The sequence below is a fragment of the Anser cygnoides genome, chromosome 1 (genome assembly GCF_040182565.1).
Source record: "Anser cygnoides isolate HZ-2024a breed goose chromosome 1, Taihu_goose_T2T_genome, whole genome shotgun sequence".
Classification (NCBI taxonomy): Eukaryota; Metazoa; Chordata; class Aves; order Anseriformes; family Anatidae; genus Anser; species Anser cygnoides.
This window is the reverse complement of record NC_089873.1, coordinates 210,296,818-210,321,571: the sequence shown is the minus strand read 5'-3', so window position 1 is coordinate 210,321,571 and position 24,754 is coordinate 210,296,818. Positions and strand designations below refer to the sequence as shown.

Here is a 24,754-nt window from a genome sequence, read left to right as displayed (position 1 = left end):
TCTGGTCCTATCCCTGGTTACCTGTGAGCAGAGGCCGACCCCCAGCTCCCCACCCCTTCCTTTCAGGCAGTTGCAGAGAGCAATAAGGCCTGCCCTGAGCCTCCTCTTCTCCAGCCCAAACCCCCCCAGGTCCCTCAGCCGCCCCTCACAGGACTTGTGTCCCAGGCCCTTCCCCAGCTTCGGAGCCCTTCTCTGGACACGCTCCAGGGCCTCGATGTCCTTCTGGTAGCGAGGGGCCCAAAGCTGAACCCAGCACTCGAGGTGCGGCCTCACCACAGCAGAGCCCAGGGGGACGAGCACCTCCCTGGCCCTGCTGGCTGCACTACTCCTGACACAGGCCAGGATGCTCCTCACAGATATATGGGAAGAATCAGCTTTTCTTGGGGGCTGAGGGCTGCAGCGTGGCTCTGGCTAGGGTGGGGTGGGAGGTGGAGAGATGACAACAAGGGGGGGGGGGTTCAGAAGTGTTCCCCCTTTCCATCTCTCACACCAGCAAACTGCTGACAGTGAAGGAGGGGTTGTGGTTACGATGCCCCAGTGCCCTCACACATCCCCAGGATCTGTCACTACTCCTCATCCATCATTTTCTGGCAGTTGTTTTCCGTGGATTAGGCTCCCTGCAGGGAAAGCTGGTGTTTTAGACAGCACAAAGGTGCCTTGCATCCCTTAGCAGGCCTTTCTTTCATCCTTGGGCTCACATCTCCTCCGCATGACAGTCCTCATCAGGCAGCTGTTTCCAAGGCGCCCTGAAACAGAAAATAAGTCTGGTTACAAGCAATCTCCACAGTTCATGATAAACAGCCAGTCCTGAAGTACTCAGAGCTGTGCCACCCCTCCCCGCAGACATCTGAGTTGTGAATAGGCTCAGCTGCATTACTGGAATCACTCCCAGCCCCAAAACCTCGTGGGGATAAGGGCAAATTGAGGCAGACTGTGAAATCCCCAACTGGATCAAACTTACCAAGACACTGCTCGAAATGGGGAGAGCTGAAGTCGGTGTCTGCACATCACGATATTTTGCAGCAATGTGCAAGATTCTGTTCACGGCGCTGAACACGGTCATGTCTTCACACTTCTTCCTGCACAGCTCCTCTTCTTCAGCTCATATTGGCGTTGCTGTTGGGGAGGGTGGTTATTCCCTGGATGCCAGGAGGTGCCAGCTATGGCAGAGACATCTTCCTAAAGAGTCCCTTTCTCTCCTGCGCTGGCACACCTCTAAACAAACCCCAAGTCCAAAGGATCCTGAGAAGCAAGAGGCTGCATTTGTACAAGGGCTGACATGTCAGCTGATGAAATACCCCTGCTCCTGCCCTTGTTTACCAGCCAGGGACGTAAGGTAATGGTCAGTGAGGTTTTCAGAGGAAGCTCAGAAATTTGGTAACAGCAAGAAGTAAACCTCAGTCCTGTGCCCAAGCCACACAAGCTCCAGCTCCCATCTGATGCCAGGAATGGCAACATCCCACAAAGGGAGGGATGGAGAGCATCAGGCACCAACCTCTTCATCCCCAACCTCTTCATCCTCCCCTGCACAAGTCTCCCAGGTGTGTGAGCACACGATGCATCTGAAAGCACCGGATTACACCCAGCCAGCGCCTCCACACCAAATTTCCTTCTAAGACAAAGCATTTAATTTTTAATAACTCAGTTCCAGCGCTTTGTAGAGACATCACTCTCACAACAGCCCTTGGGAATGGGTGGGCAGTGCCTGTCACTAATGACCTGGTGAAGATTAATGAGTTAGTCAGTAGCAGTGGATTCAGACAGTGATGGCTGATGAACAGGGAGCCCAGGTCCCAAATGCTTGGTCTCAGCCCAATTGGTCCTGCTGTCTGCTAGAAAAGCATCTAGGAGGTACTTTCTCCTAGAAAACCATCAAATCCCCTCCAAGTGTGCAGGCTTTGCAATGTGGAGCAACTTCAGAGAGCAATAGGGCAGCAAGGGGATGTTCTTCAGCACTGAGTGTGGGTGCCTGGGTGGGACCAGACCACACATCCATGCTGCAGCAGGGGAAGGACACTCTGCCTTTGTGTCTTGGTGGAAACATTTTGCAGGCCAACATGTACTGTCGCAGATAAGCCCCATCAATGACCAGTCTCTTAAGAGTGAACATTTTCTCCAGTATGAACTGTGGAGGGGTGAAATGATAAATCCCAGGACCTACAGCCCAGCCGAAACACTTCAGAACTCATGTAGTTATGCATGATGGATGAATGGATGAGGCTGGTGGAGAAGGGAGAGGGAAGGCAGTGATAGGGCAGGACATCAGAAAGCAGCATTGTTGTTAGCATGTAGTCACAGATGGAATAAATTCAGAAAGTGAGCTGTAAACGAGGCAGTGATGAAAAATAGCACCCAGCAATGGCAATGCAGAAAAAGGTCAGTGCTCCATGGAAGGCAGCATCACAATGCTGGAGGAGAGATTTCAGCATACAGCCCCAAAGCAGGCAATTTTTCCCAGGTAGGTGGGGATGTTATTGGAATATCCATTAAAAGAGAAAACATGGTCAAAAATAAAAACTGCAGGTAGGAGCTTAGAGGCTAGGTAAAAGAAAAAAAAGAGATGAAACTAAGAGTAGGGCTCACCGTTTTGAAACCAAGCTGTGCCCTCAGCCCTCCTTTGTTCTGAACCACTATTTTCCCAGAGAGCCAGCACTCCCACCGATGCACAAGTCAGTGCTTTGCACTTCCACAGTGCCAAGTGCCTGTTCAAAGCTGGCCAGGCTTGCTGTGCATTGAAAGTGCTCGTCCCAAGCATCTGCCACCTCCTTTCAGCATGGATTTATAGCCCTTGGACCCCTCGTGGGTCCTTCAGGAGGTTCGGGGCACAAGCGAAAGCTGTAGGCAGTTGGGAAAGGGCGTGTAAATAAATCACTTGGGGCCACAGCATCTCCCCTCCCTCCAGCTCCCGGAGGAGCCCGATGTCTGCTCTCTGCTCCGGTGCAGCGTGCACACGAGCGAGGTGCAGCAGCAGCCGGCGTGCCAGACACTCACCGCACGGACGCTCTGCTCAACACACGGTATGCGTATATAAAATAAAAGCCAACTACCTGCTCCGTCCACATGACTTCACTGTCCATCTTCACCTTTGCAAACGCTTAGCTTTCATGTCAGGCTAGTCTGAGGGCAGCAGGCACCTAAAGGGAGTCAGACTGCAACAGCTCAGTTGTATCCCTACGGCAGGCATGGAGGGTGGGCATCCAAACCTGATTACGGTTGGGAGGGTATTTCACTTAGCTGTGCTTCTTATCGAGAAAACAAGATCAAGGAGGTGGTATTCGTCTTTAGCATTTATTTATCATTGGAAAAAAAAAAAAAAGAAAAAACCCTTTGAGCAAGCAAAGATCACAAGCACGTCACAATCAATTGGCTATACATTAATTTGTGTGTGTGTGTCTGTGTGTGTGTGTCTGTGTCATTCTCATACGAACAGCAAGAATGAAAAAGCACCACGAGGAGGTGTGCTTAACACATTACAAGAGACAATTTGTGATATGCAACCAAACCCAGGCCACAAAATATTAATTAGACACTTCCTATCTGCCTCCAAGAGGCAAGAGTTTGTGGAATTCATGGGAGCCGTGTTTTTACACCAGACGCGTTGCAAATGAAGAAGCAGGTGATCGGTGTGCAAAGCAGTCAGAAAACAGGAGCTTGGTAAGCAGTTAGCACCATTTTGCAGAAAGGAGAAACAGTACAATACAGTGAAAATGAGAAAGCAAGCAACTGACAGCATAGGAACTTTCACAGGGCAGAAAGCAAAACATTTTTTTTTCTTTTTACAAGGAAAGCAAAAACATATTACAAGTTAGCGGTGAAACAGTCAGCATTGTGGTAGCTGGAAACAGAACAGCAGAGCACTCTTTCCCAGTGGGATCGACAAGCTCAGAGTCCAAAGTGAACTTGAAACGGCAGAGTTTTTGTCTCCTTTCTGATAAACCTGAGTGGGCTGGACGGGCAGAAAGTCTGTGGGAGGTTGAGCAATGCAGGATTTCACCCTGAGGCCTGACTCTACTGCTGTTCCCGGCACTAAATGCGATGCTAAACCATGTGCTCAGATGTATGCTGAGGACCTGGTGCAATGGAGCAAAGGAAGGATTCACATCCCTACTCGGTGGCCCTCTAAGATGGAGGCCCTGATGGTTTCCCAGGCTCTTTCTGCAAAAATTGAAACCTTCCAAGGCTCATTCATCCCACCCAAAGAGAGGTGTCCAAACGAGGCAGATAAATGGCCCTTGGAAGGTGACTCCACTAAAGAAGGCGCTTTGACCACTGGCAAGCCCTTCACGTCTAGCTTTGCAGTCAGAAACCTCCAAAACCTTTGTGTATTAAGGAAATATAAGGCCACATTCTGACCACTCACTGTTCATATTTAATTCAAACACCATGATGGATGCTCTTCATGGAGAAGAAGCAACCTTGAGGACCAGGATGTTGAGTAACTGATCCAGGCTGTGGATACGCTTGGGTTAGGTGGTCGGAGCATGGCTCTTACTGACATCCCTTGGGCAAAATTTGGTTCCCATTGAATTCAAGGGCTAAATTACCACTGAATTCAAGGCTAGATGGTGGCAACTGCGCTGTCACTTGGAATGTGAAATTTAGGGCAAAAAAATAACCAGGAGCGTGGCATTGTGTGGTCTTTCTATGTGTGCAGTGAGCTCAGCGTGCTGGGCTGTTGGTAACTGTCTACGTGCCTTCCTGACATTTTCTGCCTGCTGCCACACGTCATCTTCACGGCTGTTGCTATATCCTGAGATAAGAAGGGACGTTATTGAAGAGTGTGAAGATGGATGAAGCACCTAAATGCCAAGAAACCACACAGAGTCTCGGAAGCTGTGGCTCCTCTGGCCAGCTGCCCCTTGTGCAATGGGGTGGGAAGAGCTGGGAGCTGCGTTCCCCTCCGCGAATTCAGCGCAAGCCTTTCGCCGAGCTGCTCTGGAGACAGAGCTGAGCTTTGCACTCGAGCAGTGCTGCAGGGGCTTCTGAGCACTCAGAAAAAGCAATGGTCACTATGGACAGGTCAGCGTCTCCATGGAGCATGCACATCGAAAATGCATTACATTCGCAAAGATTTCCACAGTTTTACTTCCTGGAGGATTTCCCTGGTTTCCTCCTAAACATCGGAGGTTTAAATATATATATTTCTATATATGAATATATATTTTCCACATACACAACCTGACTAGCTCATAGCACACAGTTCTAACACAGCTAAGCTTGGAAATACACCACTGAATTCAGAACACTACACTTACTTATACTCAAAGCTTTAGGCTGTTAGCGCAAGGCAAACAGGACACATCACACAATACACTGAACTTGGCATTTATTCATCACTAAGGCCAGCAAATGTCACTATCCTTATACCACAGAGCTTCCCTCCTCTTTGGAAACTGTCTCTCAGCCTTATAGCCCATCACTCATGCCTGTTTCCAAGAGATCCCATCCTAACGGGGTGAGGTTCCAAAATGGGACTCTTCACCCTCCCGGCCCATCCCTTTTCCTATTAGGTAGTTTCACTTCTCTCAGATGTCCCAGCAGCAAGACTTTCCTCACTCAAACATCTTTACAGCAACACAGTTCTGAAGCTCTTCTCTTACACCGCCTCCCTGCCCTACTTCCCATCTCTCGCTTCGTTCTTCCCAATTGTCTACTCTCTCGAAGTTTCAAGCTGGACTGCGTGTTAGGATAGAAATATGGAGCTGCAAAAACAAAGAAGGACCCTGCACCTTCACTTGCACCTATTCTGCACAACTGCGACAGCAGACTTTAACAGCTCCGTTTGGTCAGATCAGGGTTAATCCTGATGTATGTAGGACCCAAGACAGGAGTTAGGTACGTAAATTTGGGTTGGGACCGTAGACCCAGCTCCCACTGACTCAATGACCCAAATTTTGTGGTATTTAGTGCCAGTCTGGCCCTCCAGCTTGTGGAAATCCACCCAGTCCAATCAATTTGAAGGTGCTTGGCTAGTCTATACTTGCTCACAAATGGTCCCCCTCTGCTTGCAGCTTCCAAATGGGTCTTGTTGGGCACGGTAAGATTGAAAACCTGAGATCTTGCTTGAAGGGAGTCTGGGGATCCCAGCAACTGGTTTATGGTCCTATTAGGATACTTACAAACCAACGCGGGCTCCAACAACTAGTAGAGTCAAAACAACGGAGGCCGACAGCTCTAGCCAACCTTGGTGACTCATTTCTTTCTATTCCTTGGAAGGCCACACCTGCAAACTAAACCTTTTTTTCTGGAATCTAGCGCTGTCTACTGGCACCCCAGAAGTGAAGAAAACAGACCAAGATTCAAAACAAACCAGGAACAATTAAAAAGATGCATATCCTAGGTGAAACAATGGGGAAGAACAACCTGCTGATAACCTATACTGGCCTGCCATGCTCTTGGGAAGTCTTTGCTGCTCTCTGCACCTTCGCTCCCTCTTAATTTGAATCAAGGCCTTCTAGTGGTCTTGAGGGGTGAAGCTGCCCAGGTGCAACCACAGCTACCCCCAGCTACCCTGGGGGAAGATTTGGCCCTTTATTTACAATGGGATCTCCTTCCCCGTTGCTTTCTGGAGCAAAATTCCCACCGGTTTCACCAGAAGAAATGGCTCTCAGCCACACCACCAATTCTAGCAGATTTATGGCAAATCCATGGCACCACAAATGAACCTCTGATCCTCTCCAAGGGCTTTTGCCTGCTGACACCAGTGGGAGATGACTGAACAACAACCTACCCCAAAAAGGGCCCCGAGGGATGCGAGCACAGCCCCTCGACGGGCACTTCCACGCTGTCAAAGCACTGAAGGACCAAGCCAAAGGAAAGGGACAGGCTGCTGGATGTACTCACAGTTGATCCATAACCTTCATCTCCTACGACCCCGCTTGTGCATTCCCGCATCCCTCCTGTGCTTGCCCTCACTCTGTGCAGAGCCGTGTTGTGCAGGCAAAGCAGAACAACCTGACCTCAGAAACAAGGATTCGCTAATCCTCCTCGGAAATAAAACAGAAAAGCTTCTAATACAATCAGAACAAAAAGCAGATTAGAAGCCTCTAATTAATTTTGTGGCCTTTATTTAATCAAAGGAAAGAAAAAAAAAAAAAAGGAAAGAAAGAAGGAAAAGAAAAAAGAGAAAGAAAGGAAAGTGCAGTGACATTTACTCTTTCGCCTCAGCCAGTTTATTGTTCATCTCTTTACTTTTCTCCTTGTCCTCTGGTTTTGCTGTGTTGGAGGTCTCGGCGCTCTTTTTCTTGGCAGCCCGGCCCGATGCAATCTGCTTGTCTTTGGCCTTTTTCAGGGGTTTATGGCTTGTTGTGGTCTTTTTTGGTTTGGAAGGCTTTACGCTAGGCTTTTCCACCTGCATGGAGGGTGACATGCAAAACAACACAGAGACGTAGAAAGAGAGGGAGAGAGAGACACAAGGACAGGTGGAAAACAAAATTTAGATGAGAAACATCACGAACATCACTTATCTACTCAGCTATGCCCTGCCACGAAGGAGCTGGGTGCATGCTGAGTTGCAAATGGCTAGCTCCTTTCGTGGTGTTGATGCCCCCAAGTCACAGTGTCCATGAAGCCAGCAGAGCAGTGCCCATTGCATCCAAATCGGGGCACAGTAAAGCAAAGAGCGGGGTGAATATTACCAGACATTTTATCAATTTTTCTATCTGCCTCTGACTTCAGGAGGGGCTTTGCAAGCCTAGGAGGGATTGTCTCTCTGGAGTCAAAGGCAAGAAAAGATGTTCAGAACAAAGAGGCAGGTACAAATCCCCACCTTTCTTGCAGGGCATGATTCCTCCATCTGCTTTTCCCTAATAAATGGCTACAGCGGAGGAAAATTACTTGGAGGTTGCTGGTGTGCGGGGCACTGAGTGGTACCTGAGTAAACTCTACACCAGTGTCTTGCATCCACCTGCTTCTACAGCCCCAAAAGTAAGGAGGACAGCTTCAAAATTAAGGAGTAAGGGAAGCCTTCAGCTCCTCCATGCTATCCCTCTGAGACCTCACAAATTTAAGCAGTTACAGACTCTGAGAAGGACAAACAGTCCTAGGTTTAATACTGCATGGATTGACTCCATTTATATTCAAATCCTCTGTTGCTGCTAGAACACGAAGGCTGGACGAGACTTCAGCCCAAGCTCTTCTTGACACATCCTCCATCTAATCAAAGCCAACCATGCTTACTGTCAAAACCTGAGGAGCTCTCTGAATTAATTGCAGATCTAGATCTGGATCTTACCAGGTTGTTCCTGGGGTAAAGTGTAATGTGGTGTGCCTATATCTTTAGAGGGAAAAAGAGAAAGCCATCCAGATTAATGACCTGGGAAATGACAAAGCAAAACCACTTCATTTGGGCCCTATTCTCACTTCTTTATAGTTTGACACAAGGAAGTTCTGACTCCAAAGTGCATCAACTTCCACTAGACCCCAGCTGCGAGGTGAAACCCTTGATGCACCCACTGGTCCGAAATGAAGATGCCACACCAGGGAAATGAGCACAGGCAGGTTCAGCCCAGCCTTACTGCATTGGCCATGTCCCACCAGGAGCAGTGATGGTCCTGGGACCCTTCCGCTGTGTTTCTCACCTTTGGAGGTTCTTTGTAAGGTTCACTGTAGAGAGTGCGTATCCTTCTGCGCTCCAGGAATTTGTTATCGGCTGGAGCAGGCTTACTGGTTTCCCCCTTGAACTGAGCGCTGTAACTGGTTTCATGGGTCATTTTCTCCTCCGGTGGCTTGTACTGGGCCTTGGCTTTTATAGCTTTCACAGGCTTGACATCTATCCATGGTCTGAACTCATTTCTGAAGATGAAAAAAAGAAAAGGGTTCAGGAATTAAAACAAGGAAAATAGTGGTGATGTGGGAACAACCTGCCCACTGCTCTAACTGGGAGGGCTTCTGCCTTCAGTCAGGTTTACCAAAAAAAAAAAAAAGGATCTCACAGCTCATTTTCAACCCCATCTTATACGCATCAATACATTAGGAAAACTTCAAATTAAATTTGATCTGTTAAAGCCAGCCAGTCGTAGGCACTGGACAACCCATAGCTACTTCTGTGGGTGAAACCATCAAGGCTTTTCTGGCGTCACCTTTGCCCTGAAGCTATCTGCAAGCAGTTCCCAATTCTCATGGTTAGAGTGGAAATAAATATTGAGAAAACAACCTCGAAATTCATGTTCTCCTGCATGTTGGTAACTCAACCCCGGACACACACTTCTCACCAAGCTTCCCTTTAGGCAAGGTACAAGTGTAGGGAAACAAAACTTCCTACAGCCAACCCTCATGCGTGAGTGCTGAATTGCATCACATCTACATCATTTCATCTACATTTCACCAAATTATGCTCAACAGCTTTTGTTAATTCTATAAAAGAGCAATAAAAAATAAAGCTGTCTCAGGTGTAAACCCAAGCAAATGAGGAAATGCACTGTTTATCGTGTATTGCGAGCTATGGTCTCTTCTGTATTAGATGAAGATGAATTTCAGAGATACTGAAAAAAACAAGTCCTTCATTTCTTTTAGACAGAGCTGCAACTTTCTGAGAAAACAACAATATGTTGCAAAGACTTTTAGCATCTGTGGACACATTCTGGTTCCCATCCTTCTCTCGTATTTTTTAGTTGCCCCAACATAGCACCAACATGTTTCTGGTTTTGAAGCAACCCATTTAATTTTCTTTCTAAAAACTGCCTTTCATCTGAGAATGGAGATGGAGAAACCCCTGTGTGTTGCTAACTTAGGTTGTGCTCAGACGTGGTCCCAGGCAGTGTGTTCAGATCCTAAAGACTCCAAGACAAGCTCCAGGAGTTATCCTAAGAGGGGTGACAGGAGCCCTCTGCAAAGGGGTGATTTTTCCTTGGGGAAAAAAGCTCTTCCCCTTAATTTTGTGACCTCTGAAGCAACGGGAGGTTGCAGACCCTGTCCCTCCTGCCCTGGCCCACTTACCCACCCACGGGCTATGTCACTGAGCCCCATGTGAGGGTACCACATCTCTGCCACTTAGTCCCTTCCCGTAACAGCTCCGAGCGTCTCAATCAGCTTCAACCAAATATGACAAATGGTCCTGAAGATACTCAGCTTCTACTTTTATGAAAATAGGCAGTTGGACTGAGGCCAGAAGCTCAAGCAAGCTTTCATACACACACGCTCCTCCTTTTAAGATGCCTACGTTGAGGTCTCACGGCAGCTACAGGGTGACCATGTCCTTGTACTCAATGCAACACAGTCTGCGGAGCCTGGAGAGCCCTTCCCTGTCCCAAAGGTTGGTTCCTGCCCAGGGTGTCCTGAATGGCTCTTGGGGCTGTTGACTGTTGGGAACACAGACATCCAGCATGCATGAAGACACTCACATAAATGTAGGGATGTATTTTGTGAGCCAAATCCCACCTCCAACTCTCCATCCTGTCTTAATATCGACTCCAGCTACACCCAATTTTCTTTCCCCCTATTTCTTCATGTCCTTCCCCCTCTTATATCATTAAGCCCTTCTGGGGCTTGGATAGCACTGCCCAAGGCGCACCCATTCTGCCTGTTTGCAGGATGCTGTTCTACATGAAATTGTGGTGCACTGAAGGAAATATGTAAATATTCCCTTGGCTGCTGTTCACCATGTCACCCATTCCTCCACAGAAGGTCCTCTGCAGCCCACTGTTAGAATACCTTTCCCATAGGAAGTCTTGAGAAAAGGAATAGGAAACATCTTTACAGAACTGGATTAAAGATGTGAAAACCTCACTGATAATTTCCATCCCATGCTCCTCCGAAGATAGGAAGCTTCTTCCTAGGATCCACTGTTGTCCCACAAGTAAGTTTTCAACTGCTTTTTAAAGGCTTCAACACCGTAAAATAATTCTCTCTGTCCACGTCTATCTGTCCCTCTGATCCCTTCCTAGCAACTTCTGAACCCATTTGCTATTTTCAGTCACATTTGTGGCAGACGTATAAGTCTCAGAGATGAAAATTACAACATATTTCCTCAAAATCAGCGAGTGGGCACAGAAGGAACATCTGAATGGTGTTTTCAGCTGAGGGAATTCCAGGTAAAATTAATTTTCTTCTTTCTAAGGCCACAGCCAGGTGGCCGGCCAGCCCCCACATACCAACAGCCCACCAGCAAAGCTAAGCACAAGCTGTCATTTATGGCAGCAAAGAAATAGGGACAAAGGATGGAGGCATGTAGGGGCTGGACCTTAGTGATGGAACACAAGCCAGGGCTTGGGCCATGTCCCTGTGGAGTCCCACCAGAGCCATCCTGGACCAGCTGTGACCACACTAAAGATTTTCAGGGCTCTCCATTTCACTCAGGAAGATTTTAAGACTTGCTCTCTGGGCATGACATGGAGGGGCTGAGCTGAAATAGAGACTGCAAGTCCCCTGATTTTCTGCCCAGTTCTGATCCCAGCCTTAAAAAGTATAATTGGAATCAATCGGGAACTCAGTGTTGACCTCAAATGGAAATCGAAATGAAACTCAACAACAACAAAAAAGACTTTGTGAGACATCAGATGACCTTTCCAAGCCCAGCTCAGCAGAAAAAACTCCCGGAAGATAATGGGAGTTTAACCCCACAAGACGTGACCAGAACATAACACTGCATGGGATGAGAAGACGTCTTGCAAAATAATAGGCAGCAAACCATGGGGTTGGTGTGAGCTCCAAGCTACGGCATGCAACCCTCTGGAGATGCTCACCAACAGCCACGTAGGCACTCATTGCCTGCATCTCCTGCAGCCAGAGCAGAGCCAAAGGGAGGATGGACAGGGAGACAGGACCAGGTTTAACCACATCAAAGCTTTTAAAGGACTTCAAGGGGAGGCCATGTTTGTTCAGAATCAGCACGGGATGTTAAATGGGTTCTGGTGAGAGCAGTTTTACCGGCACCAAACCCAGCCTTATTCCCTCATCCTGATGTGCAAGTGTGAAATACTGAAGGGCACAGAAAAGGGAGGCTGGGAACTTCACGGTGGAGTCCTGTGCAGAGGGGACGTTTGTAGCTTCATCTGGAAAACTGTGGCTTAATGCCACCCCCCCCAAAAAAAAAAAAAAAAACACAGATTTTTCACTCAAAAAAAAAAAAAAGTCCTTTACAGCATGGTTGGCCTCAAATGTTTCATTCATTCTAAAATCAAAAGTTAACTTTCTTCGTCAATTTCTGTAACTTTTTTCTTTCCCATTTTTGCTTATTCTGCCCAGGACAACATGAAATGACTCTGACTACCATTATGAAGCAAAATGGCAAACTGCTTCAGAAGGAATATTTCAGAAAATCACATTCCTCCTTAATATTCCACTAAATGGAAATATATATGTGCATTTTGGCCGAACTAAGTAATGAATTTGTCTGGGATTTTCAAATAATTTTGCCTTTCTGGAACTGTAGTTTTTGAAAATGTATTATTCTCTCCCAAATATTTTCCAGCTCCTTTCTTTCTCCTAACATAGGAAAAGAGATGTTAAGTGGAATGAGAGGATGGGAAACCTAAAAGCAATGGGAATGCCTGGTCAGACTCTGCAACTCACTGCCAGCCACTGAAGTGCAGCATATAATGAGATTTAATTAAGTTGCGTCTGTTTAGATGGACAATGAGAATATTTAGTCTTATCAAAGGAAATTTCAGCAACACATTTTTGAGATAATAGCTAACACCATTCTTCAGCAGTTAGGTGTTCTCTACAACCCATGGCCACACTGAAGGAATCTCCCATCTCCCTCCATTTATTTGGTCCTGGCCATGATTAACCAGAAGATATTGGGCTAGCTGGGCTGCGATCAAATTTTGGTGCAGCCTCCCTACTCTGCTCACAAAGAATTGCTCGTATGAAGAGTACATGCATGTTTTGATCCTAAAGCTGTTCACTTTTTTAACGTGAACTGAAAAGTTCCATTCAGACTCAATATAACCTCCTATATATATCTTCCTACAAACACAGTTAACTTTACTGATAAGCCTGTTCAGTGTTTAGTGTCTTGCAAGAGCCAAAACATGACTCCTAAGACATTTTCAGGAATAAAGGACCACTCCCCATGCTGAGGTCCTGTGTGCAATACCAAACAGCACAACGTGTTCATGCCTCCTAGAGAAATAAGTCCGAAGTCCTGGATGTGGATGACTTCTTGCTGCTCCTGATTTTTTGACACAGCGTGTCCCCTGCACCCCAAGACACTGACTTCATCCATTTCACCCTACCTCCCATCCCACCCACCTTTGGTGATGAGGCCAATTCCAGCCAACTCCTATTGCAATTCTCTTGCCAACGTACAAAATTTGCCACCGCAAGTGCAAGAAGCACCCGCTCCTTGCCTGCTGCATCAAGCGCCCTGTCTCCAGCTCTTCCGTGGATGCTTAAAGACAGCTTTATCCTCTAATGCCCATGCTATTATTTTGTACACAATAATTTACTGTAAGGCTGAGCTGAGACTGTGAATGGTGTAATGAAACTCCTGGTGCCCAAGATTATTTTTTCTTAAACAATAATAATCAACCACTAATGCATGCATGCAGGCACATGCATATATATGCACACAGAGCAAACCAGTCTGGACAAACCAGTATCTAATGAGCTGTGCACAAAGACTAAAACAATGCAATATATTAACACATGAATTTGAAGCTTTGACAATGCACAATGGAGTGAGTGTGAGCAGGCTGGGGAGGGACCAGTGTCTGTGGACATCCCTGTTTAGACCTGGTGAGGAAAGTGCTGAGCCTTCAACAGGGCAAATTCAGCACGGACTGAAGCAGGCTACAAGCAAGATATGATTAATGTACCAAAAGGGATGAAGTCAAGTCTTTTGGCAGAACAGAAGCACGCTGCAATCCATTTATGAAAGCTGCTTGAATCAGCAGCCTACAAATCATGGGTATTGCATTGCCCAAAGGCCACACAGCTCGGCCTTCCAAGGATGCAGGATTATTGATCATGTTCAAAACCTCACAGATATACAGCTGAAGGCAACAGCGAATGTTGAAAAGGGCCAAGGAGCTCAGAGAACAACACATCTTTCGAAGACCAGCCCCAGTGCTAACAGCCCAGAGGCTGCTCGTGCCTAGGGACAGAGAGATACCAGAGGAACAGTCAGCACCTGGGACGTGGAGCAGTGTGGAGAGGTCTGGGTATGCTAAAAATGGGTGAGCCCCCACTTGCACTCCAGTTGTAGGCATGCAGCAATCCCCCAAATCCCTGTTGTAAGGCAGCCATGGAGAATGCATAGTCCGAGCCAGCTAGAGGACATCCATCAGCATCTGCTCTACCTCCTGGTGGATAAATGCTCACCAAAATGAAGAGTTGGGACTCCGGGGTAGGTAACAATGGGCCATCCCACTGCTGAAATGCTAAAAAACAGGGAAAGGTCCACCTAGAGGTCTGGAGAGAGGCTAAGCCCAGCAGCAGTGAGACCTGAACCCTCCTGGTGTGAATCACATCCCTAGGGGGATTTGCCGGTTTGTGCCTCTCTAAATTTCTCTTAATGTTACACGAGCTCATGCGTCCTGCAGAGGATGGAAAAAAGGGAGGAAAATATGAAAATGATACCGGGTTTCTAATAAGCTGGTTTGTAACCAAACTCAGCACAACTCCAACGTTCACTTTGCTACAAGTGACTTTGACAAGGGTCTAAAGGGTCTTTGACCCTTTGACAAGGGTCTAAAATATGGCTGTGCTGTCTTTGTTCGTGCAGTGTCTCATCCCACCTGCCCTCCACATGGGCAGCTGACTGTCCGATTTGCCACAAGGTTAAACAAACCAACCGGCTCGTGGCAGGGATGCTTTGACACAAGACTGTAGCAAGATGGGGTTTGGGAAAAGTGCTGCCACGGGGAGACGTGGCTGCAGAAACCGGAGCAGTGCCTCCCTCACAAGACAACGTGCACAAGGTCCCAGCTACCACCAAGGCACGGACACATGGATCAGTGAGGCTGCTTGTGCAGAGACGTTTTCAGCACCTTGCTTCAAGTGTCTGAAGACAAATTGGATGAATTAAAAATGTGTTGGTTTAGTTCAGCAAAATGCTCCAGCGTATGCACAATGGCTCTTAGCTGCTCCTTACATGTAAATATGGGCATAAATGACTTCCTGAATCATGGCTTGGCAGACCACACTGAAAAAGCTATATGTGAATCGACGACGTGATTTTTAAGAGGGGAAACTGTCTCAGCAAGACGTGCTAAGGTTGAAGAAAACCAAGCTTTCTGGGTCAAGTGAAGCAACTGTATTTCATAGACTCCTGGCACAACCAGCCCCCCAGCAGTAGGAATAAAAAGATCTCACCGAGAGGCCAGGCACTTATAGGAACAAGGCAAAGGGGAGATCACCCACCAGCATTGCTGACACCAGCTCTGGTCCCAAGTGCTCCACACATCCTGCTGTAGCAGCCCCGTTCTCCGAGGGTTTTCACAAAGACCTTTTCCACTTGTGGTCCCCCAAATGATGGGGAACCCCCCCCCCCCCACTTGTCCTGACTTTCTCTGGTGTGAAGCCACTTGAGCTCCTTGCCAGCTCCCGTTCCCGAGATCCTGGCCCTTCTCCAGCCTGGGGATGCGTTAGTGATGCTGCAGTTCAGCTGCATTGGAACTGCAGGGCTTGCCCTTGAGGCAAAAGATGGAGACGGGTGGTGCCGGGGATGACAGGTAAGGTTTTGCCTGAATTTCTTCAAATTATCATCCGAACCACGGATGCGGAAGGATGGGTTTCTCCAAAGGAAGGTCAGGAAATGGCTGTTTGACATGAAATAGAAGCACTGGCTTTCTGCTGCGGCGACGTTATTCATCTGGCTGTGTTTCTCCTCCCTTCAGGGAATCATTACTTCCCTTCTTTCTGCGTTTCTAATGCAGCTCAAAATTAGCGTTGCTTTTTGATTTCGTTTCTAGCCTGCATGACAGGGTAATTGCTCATCCTGACATGGGAGAAGAAATAAATCCAGCGGTGAAGGGGGTAAAGGAGGAACAGGGAGAAGCTTTAATAGCAGCCATTGTTTTGCCACGGCAGTGCTGAGCTGGGGCATTGCTCTGCGCTCCTCGCTGCAGCAGCCACTACACGACTGCATCTGCACACCCTTCACATGCCGTTTGGGCACCAGGTGCTCTAGGACTTAATGAAAAAACATGAAAAATTGCGGATCTAGTTAGTCTGAGCTGCAGTTATTTAAAGTGCTGGTGTAGGCTTTCATATAAGACATAGTCATCTGGTTTCAAAATGTTTAAGAGGCAACAGGGCAAAATCAACTGTGGGGTGGCCATGCGAGGAAAAGAGGGGGCTCAGGTCGGGGTCCCCTTGAACATTCTTAGAGAAGCAGAAGAGCCATGAACTGAGCTCCATGGCAAATTTTGTTTCAAGAATAAGCAGTATTCAAGTTTTTCCTTACATTGGGCTAGAGCTTTAACATGTTGCCAAAAGTCCAAGGCAAAGAAAATCTTGAATATTATGCTTTTCTTCCTTACTGCCCAGGGCAGCTAAAGGCACAGCCTAACCCCAGCATCTCCTGGCAGCATCCCCTCTACCTGTGATGCTCCAGCAGGTCAGACGGAGATCCCGATGGAAGGTCAGAGCCCAAATTGCCACTCATACTGATGGGTCTGTCTCCTTGATGCCTAATGGACAGAGGAGCCTGCAGCTCAGCTTAGAGGCCAAGCTGAAATCTGAACGGCCTCTTATTTTCTGTTAGACCACTGAAATCTGGGTGCAGGAACAGCCAGGTGCCTCCTAAGCGATCTACTTCCACAGCTCAGATCCTCCAAGCTAAAATATCACCTGCGAGAGCAAAGCACACATGCATGCTTAGGCTCCAAAATAGACTGATTTTATCCTATTTTAGTCTACAAAGTAAAATACAAGAAATAATAAATAAACCAAATATGTATATAGGCTTTGATGCATAATACCATATTCTCAGAACAGGAAAGGGAATTCAAACGCATGACACACCATACCTCATCCGTCCAGCAGGCATGTTTGTACCTGAAGAGGTACAGTATGATACGTGTGTCAGCTCAATAAGCTGCATTTCGACCGTGCCCCAAGCACACTCCACCAGCAAGCAAAGCCAGGCATGGGGAGCACATTGTATATGACATGTGCTGGGTGACAACTACACAGCTACCACTAATGCAACACACCAAGTATACGAATGCAAGATTAACCTACATATGGTCCGATCATTCGTTTTTGCTGTGAAAACGTTCATTCATGTATTTGGGTTTGTGATATTTCTTTACCAAAATATTTTTGGCATGTATAGTGACCAGAGAGTTGCTGGCTTTGACAGAGTTTCTGAATTCTGCTTTCTATTCTATGCCTTCCCGTGCAATGCACCCATTGAGTGCTTCTTTAGTTAAAATTAAAACTATTATTTTGGAAGAAGTATAATAGAGATGAGGGCGAAGGGCACAGATGAAAGAAGAGAGCTGAGTCCTGATAGAGGATCTTGACTTTAACATTATTAAGCTGTTAGAAAAAAAAAAAAAAGCAGTTAAAGGCTGAGTCAGATTTCCCCCCATCTTGACCCTTAATACAGTCTCACTTCAGGGGCTGCAAAATGTTGATGTATATGTGCTTCATGCTCTGGATGGTAAGGTACAGAGCTCCCACTCCAGAGTGTACATGAGAGAATTAACAGAGAGACTTTAAAAGCACCATGGAAAGACTGAGCAGGGGCTGAGCAGACAGGCTGACACTCGAGGAGGATGCTGTGGGTTTTTTGGAAAGGGGAGAAGAGGACAAGGCTCAATTTGCCCATGCAGCTCCTCAGGAAGCGACAAAACCCCGCGTCACAAGTCCCTGGGGCTGCACAGGTGTAACGGAGACCAGAATTAGGTGCCTATTTCTGAAGATATCATTCCATTAAAGCACATCGCATTTAACTTTGCAACACTCAGTCCACGCTGCTTAAAGTCAACCCATCTTTCCTTAGAAGCTAACCCTGCCTGCAGGAGGCACAAAAGAAGATGAATTGTAGAAAATGAGCATAGGAAATGCTCTCTGCTTCCCCACCACCCCTCTTCAAGCCTGGGAAGCCATCAGCATCACTTGGGCGTCACTAACGATGGAGCGGGGACGGCTCGGGCACCCAAACAACTGCATGAGTCCCATGGCACCAAACCCATAAGTGCTAGGACCGTCAGAGCCATCTCTGGGGAGTCTGGGAAAGAGACAGCGCAGGGCAGTGGAGCAGATGGCTGCCTTGCAAAATCTCCTCCTAATTAACTAAAACATGGACCGATGTATGTAAGTGCACGAAGCAATTACTGGTCACTGCTGGTACCGCGCTGTCCGCACGAAAGCTGTCATGAAATAAAGGAGTGTAAGGAGGACTGGGAAAGCTTCATATGAGGAAGCAGGCTCTGGAAAAAGGTTATTTTATAATTAATTGTTTGCTTTCAAAGCTTTCTCCAGTGCTTGCATCACAAGGAGTGGAAAGCTGTGAAGGCAAAATGTAGGCAAAATGGGTCGTGTCTTCCCTTCGAAGTCACTCACATGCAGTGACTGATGAAAAACATCACTGCCAGCACTGCCCCCGGGGCTGTAAATGCCAAAACACTGGTGGAAATGCACTGCTGCCATCACAGACCCACAAAATCAGAGCGCCTGCATGCTGGAGGCACAGCAAGCAGCAAGGAGCAGCGGGCAAGGTGTGGGATTTACTCCCTGTGGAGGGGAAAGCCAAGCACAAATGTGAATTTTAATCTCCCGATGCAACATGCACCAGGGAGCTAAAACCAAGAAGAGATGAAAGAAAATCCCAGGGCATGTGCATCTCCATCATGAAACGTGACACGGCTGTGTGTGCCAGAGGAGGGGATTTAGGATCGCTGTGCATTGAAAACAAAGCCCCACGAGATGCACGGGCTGGGGAGAAACACCCTAAAAGCCTGGAAGACTTGGATACTGTTCTCACTTTTGGGAGCATTTTTTATTGACGTGATTTTGGAAGACCATGGGATGTTATCACCCAAGGGGCTGATGTCTTGGGGTCTTTTGGTACCTCCCTGGAGCATTTGGTGGAGGTTGCAAATGGGGCTTTGACACCGTGCTGGGCTGATGCTCGTGTGTCCAGGGCTCCCAGAGCAGCTCAGGCTCTTGCCTGCTCCACTAGAAGAGCCTTAAAAATACCTCTGGAAATCTGCTTGTCAAAAAGGATGTTGTAAATGTGGAACTGAATAAAAATGCGTGCCCACGACACGCTCTCTGCAATCCCAGCCCTACCTGCCACAACACACCTGGCTGCTAGCACATGGATGTGGGCACTGCAACTCCCCTCCTAGAGCAAATACAAAAATAAAACCCTCCCAGGCAGTAAATTTGGGGAATAAAATAAATTAAAAGCCCAAGTTTTATAGCTCGTCTGCAAAGAACTGGAAAGAGGACTGGTTATTACTAAGCACTTTGGTGTGTGCAGCAAATGTTTACAGCCTCTCGGAGCCATTTGTATCCATTGGGTAAATAACACCCGTTTGGAAACGAGATGATCTGCAAATACTTCTTCTTTTGGAGATGTTCCAAGCTTAATCGAGAAATAAAACATGCTAGGGACAAGCGTATTAAGCAGGTACTTAATTGAGAGATGAGACAAAGGCACTGCTCTTGTCTCGCAGGCAGGGCATGCATGTTTTAAACACACTCCTAGATTGATATTTATTGCATCCGACAGAGCAGAAAGGCTCAGGAAAAGCACTCCTTCCCCTCCCATAAATAATTCACCATTTGTAACAGTTCATAAAATGTTTATATTAACTAATAATTAAATATTGCATATAACCTACATTCCAGCCAGGAGAAAAATCAGCCCGAAGGAGGGTGGGGAAAAATGACTGCCCTAAAGCTGTCACATCAGGTTAAAAAGGGCAATTCCTGCCTACACTTGATGCTCCTTCTGCTCTCTTGGACCAAACCCTGATCCTGCCCCTTACAACGGGGTTTTTCCATTGATTTCCAGGAGCTTAGCATGGACATGCTCTCACGTGCAGAAATCGTGTGGTTTTCCATGAAAGCCTTCCCCATGCAATGGTTTTCAGCCAGAGGCAGTGGTCCCATATTAACCCCTGCCATTGAGCAATAATGGTTTTCACTTCAACTCCCCAGCTACGTATCCTAGCAGGATTCAAGCCCACTAATGGGTTATTGGCTATTTGGTTTTGAAAACCAAGGTCCAACATGGGACAAGACTCCAACAGCTGTACCCCAGCATGGAGTAAAGGAGCAGGAGCATGGCAGGGAGGACAGAGGGTAGTGGGGAAGTGGTGGAGGAGCAGCAAAAGCCCTCAAGATGATATGAATCAAATATCATCATGTGTACACCCAGGCACCTCTTATTAAAACTATAATTGCTCGATCCAACCCATGCCCTGGGGAGCATAAAAAAAAAAAAAGCAAGCAGCACCAAGGTCACTGCAGACAGAAAATCAATGCAGGGAATGAATGGTAATGACTTTTTTTTTTTTTTTTTTCTAGAGTCAAAGAGATGGACTGTGAAGATGTCCTGCTGGCTTCTCCAGAGATGTGCAACACCCCTCAGACTTTGGGCTTTCTCCAGCAAAACTCTTAGTATGTTTTTAGCATTCAGCATCCAAGCCCTGCTCCTCTGGTGATTAGAATGGGTCCAAGCACCCCAACAGATGGCTGTATCTTGTATTTTCGAAGGCAGTGACCCACTCTTCTGGTGTTTCTACCCAAAATAATTCAGGACTTTCCTGCTTTCTGCAGTCACCATGCTTTCCACCTTCCTGACCTCTCTGACGGACATCCTCAGGACTCTGCCAAAACAGAGAGCCACAACCTGAGTAAGACTTGACTTTCCTCATGTGGAGGTATGTTACATCTTATACATCACTTTTCTCTACCCACATCCCAGCACATTATTTGCAAGAAGAGTCTTTTTTATTAATACTACTATTTTCTGGGTGTGCTATTTTTCAATGCGATAACGTTACTGACATCTGATTTGTGATTGATTCCCTGCAGGATTGCTCCTGCACCAGCTCCTCCCACCTGTACCAGTACTACTGGTGGTTTCTACCTATGTCATGCCCTCTTCCCTCCTGAACTGCTTCCTATTGATTTCAGGCTCCTTCGCCAATACACCAAGACCTCTTTGAACTCCAACTCCAGCACGCAAAATGATTTCACCAAACACAAGCGATGGCCTCAGCACGAGAGCACTTGGATGAATCTCCTGACTGCAAGAAGGAATCAGCTGCAAAGGCAGGAGGGAGGCAGTACTACAAATTTGAGCTGCCTGGGGGCTATTTAAGGCTGGTTGCACCCTGTACAGAAGGGATGAAGCAGACCCTTACCTCCACCGTGCCGTGAGCCGACCCAGAAGGTCTGTGCTCCCACAGCAGGAGGAGAGCATCAGGGTTGCCGCACATTACATATGCCAGCCTTTTTTCTGTTAGCCCACTGGGAACGACAGACTATAGCAGAGGCCCACACACAGCAACTGTCATCATCTAAACAATATCAAAGATCCGTCCAAAAATGAGTTTGCTGTTGCCAGCCAGGGGAAAACAAGAGGTGAAATAAGGACTCAGTGGCTGGTGTCCCTTATCCTATGTGCTGCACATCAGTGATGTAAATAAATATCTTTTCTTTCCATATGGTCTTACACTGAGAATTATACACTATTTTCATATTCTTTCACATTTTCTGAGCATGCAGTCACCCAGGCACGTTACAAGCCATGCAGCTGCAGCACAACTGCCCTGCTTTTGCCTCGTGGGGTGCTCATTTGTTCCTGCACGAGCTCTGAGCACACCTGCAGCACCTCTCCACCCTCCCGAGGGATGTCTCCACGTCTCCAAACGCAGCACAGGGAGGGAGAACATAACAACCCAGACCAGAGTGATTCCCTTCGTTTCACCTTCTGCATGGTGCCTGCTGGAATCCAAATCTGGGACCAGGTTAAAACAACCAGAACTGTTTGCCTGCAAGTTGAGAGCTTAAAATAAAATGCGTCCTCTCTGTATTTCAGTGCCTAAATGCTGGAGCAAAGAGGTTATGAAAGCAGCCTGTGCAGAAGCAGACCACTTGTAGACATGCTAGCCCTTTCCATGGCATAAAAGCAATATAAACCAGCTCTTTTCTCCTATTTTGCAGCATGCCAAAAGCGCTGTGCAGAAGCACCGCGTCCTCACTCCCTTATGGCTTCACAGATTACCCCGTTTGACTTCCCAGCCTCCAAACATCAGTATGACATGGCCAAAAGCCTGGTTTCCAGACCCTGCAAGGGAGCAACATCCCCAGCAGGCTGTGAACAAAATGGCCATGTGTATGTCACCCCTGAAAGGCTGCTAGGTGTGTCTGAAGAGACACTGGAAGACCAGAGGTGCCCGTGGTTTCTGTAGGTTTCCAGCCCTTGCAGCGGTCAGGGGGAGGAAAATCACAGCTGGCCAGAGAAGAGAAATCTCTTTTTCCTCCATGGGCAGGGGTCAGCAGGTTAGTTAGCAAACCCAGGACAAACATGAAGGGGAATTGTGGCAAACAGGTCTGGAGAGGAGCTCAAAAATCCACAAACCCAGCAAAGAAATGGGGAAAAAAAAAAAATCAGACTTTTGCATCTAATTCCCCCCTTAGATGAAATAACTCCACCAATGCAGAGCTTGCTCTGTTGCACTGGCAGCAAAGTGTGGCTCGAGCTGCAAAAAAGCCTGCAAGGCACCGAGCATCTTTGCAACCTCCCGCCCAAGGCTCTGGGTTGCTGGAGCTCCACAGCCCATCAGGGGATGTGGGCTGGGAAAGGGACCCCCACTTTGCTGGGAAGTGGCACCTGCAGCTTTCCTTCAGCGCCTCTGCAAAGAACCAGCCCTGTGTCCCACTGCTTCCCAAATCAGGGAATGGGACAAGTCGGGATTTGGGGCCCTTCCTGTGTTTCCAGCCCACCAGAGCACGATGCATGGATTTCTTTTAGGCACAGCTCCCTGTCCCAGAGCAGAAACGTGGCCACCTTCATGATAAAAGGCAAAAGAAAAGCCTGAGGCTCAGCCATCAGGGCTGGTCCCGAAGGGCTTCCTCACCCCACGTCGGAATAACCCTAAATTTGAGTTTTCTTCACTGCAACATCCTGGTCTGGCCAGCTCCAACCTTCTCAAGGACAATTTTTAGATGGTTTAACTGGATTTCTGCCTAACCCAAACTGTTCTCTCCCCCATAAATGCATGTTTCTTAAGGTGTCTGCTCATCTTTGTTTTAGGAGAAATATGTTGGATCCCTTTATTTGGGAAATGTTTTCTCTGTCTGTGCAGCCAGAGTACCCCTCTAGCTGGATTAATGAGAAGGAATTAGGAGAAAAAGGACAAAGAGGAAGAAAAAGCCAATCTAATCACTAATTGCATATGAACATCATTTAATCGACAGCTAGCCCTTGCACAAAGCACCCCCACAAGAAGAATATCATGTATAAAGGCAGCAGGGTTGGGATGAGTGGGGAAAAGGAAATCCCAGCCATCAGTGCAGGGGCATGAGGATTTAATTCACTGCCAAACGTGCCGGCAGCAGGGATCTGCAAGAGGACACACTGGTCCTGCAGGGCCCTGGGGAGAGCAAGGGGGCCTGATCCAGGCTTTGGGCTGAGCTAAGACCCAGCACCAACCCTGGTGCTCTAGGGAAGAGCCCTGTTGATTTCTAGGAGCAGGAGCCCTGCTGTTTGCAATTAATATATAGCTCTTCTCCAAAAGGCCACTGTCTTCCTTAAACACCTTTTTTTTTCCCCCCCTTTTTGAGCAAGATAAGCAGCAAAGCACCTGCACAGCCCTATTAAAGAGCCAGAAAAGAAAAGCAGCAGCCCAACATCAGCGTGGCGCCAGTGACCTTGGGGAACATCTCAGCCTGAAATCTCCGTCTGCTCCCCAAATGTCATCTGGTGGGGCTGGGGGGGAAAAACGTGCGAGTGCTGAAGGACATGGGGAGGGATGGTGCTGTGCAGGAGGTGGGCTGCATCCATGGGGCTGGTCCTGGAGGGCTTTTAAGCAAAAGGAGCTATTAATAAAAAGCAAAACGTGTTTGCTCCCAAACACCTGCAGTGCTGGACACAGGGAGGGGAGAGCAGGTAGAGGCTAAAGCAGCAACTTCCTGAACACTCTTATACACGTGTGTGTATATAAATACATCCAGAGAGAGAGGACATCTGAAGGATATTCAGGATGCTGAGTTATAAATCAACAGAAATCCAGCTTCCAGGTTTCCTGAACCCGTCCTTCCCCATCCGACCGGCGCTGTGCTCAGCCCTGCACAGCACAAGGCTCATCTGGAGCTATCAGCACCAGGGAGAGCCACGAATACATTCAGCTAAGGGCAAAGAAAAGCAAGATTGATGTAGGATGGAGTGCAGGAGTACTTAGAAAGCGAAGGTTTTAGGAGACAGGAAAAGCAGAAGTCATGCTCTAAATGTGAGAGAAGACAAATTTACAACAGCTCGTTGTGATTTATCTGGCAAAGGAAGGACGGGAATAGTCCTGCTGTCTGAATTAGATGATCCCTCTCCTCTTATCTTTATTTATTGTTTACTTTCACAGCATCAGCTTGAGGCTGCCAAGTGAAATTGGGGTCTGCTCCACAGCATCTGCTCCCGTGTGCAAGAGAGGCTGGTGGTCTGAACAGACACAGCAGCGCCTGGGAGGGCAGCAGGGATGTCTGACACATCCTCTGCTACGAGAACCAACCTGGCAGACAAAGGAAATGTGAAAATCTATCGAAAGGCTTCGATCCTGGGCCACGTGGGAAATTATTAATTAAGCCCGTGAACGTGAACATCAGCAGAATGGGAAAATGGGAAAGG

General features: G+C 47.5%; 1 protein-coding gene across 1 annotated transcript in view; it reads right to left on the bottom strand.

Moving 5' to 3' along the window:
- The window catches only part of MAP6 (microtubule associated protein 6), a 37,365-nt gene that overhangs the window by 5,873 nt on the left and 6,738 nt on the right, over positions 1 to 24,754 (bottom strand). Inside the window, exons 2-3 of the mRNA XM_066990022.1 lie at positions 8,580 to 8,793; positions 7,155 to 7,351 (exon numbers count right to left, since the gene is read on the bottom strand). Of these exons, the coding sequence (XP_066846123.1) occupies positions 7,155 to 7,351; positions 8,580 to 8,793 (411 nt within the window). The remainder of the gene's footprint in view (positions 1 to 7,154; positions 7,352 to 8,579; positions 8,794 to 24,754) is intronic.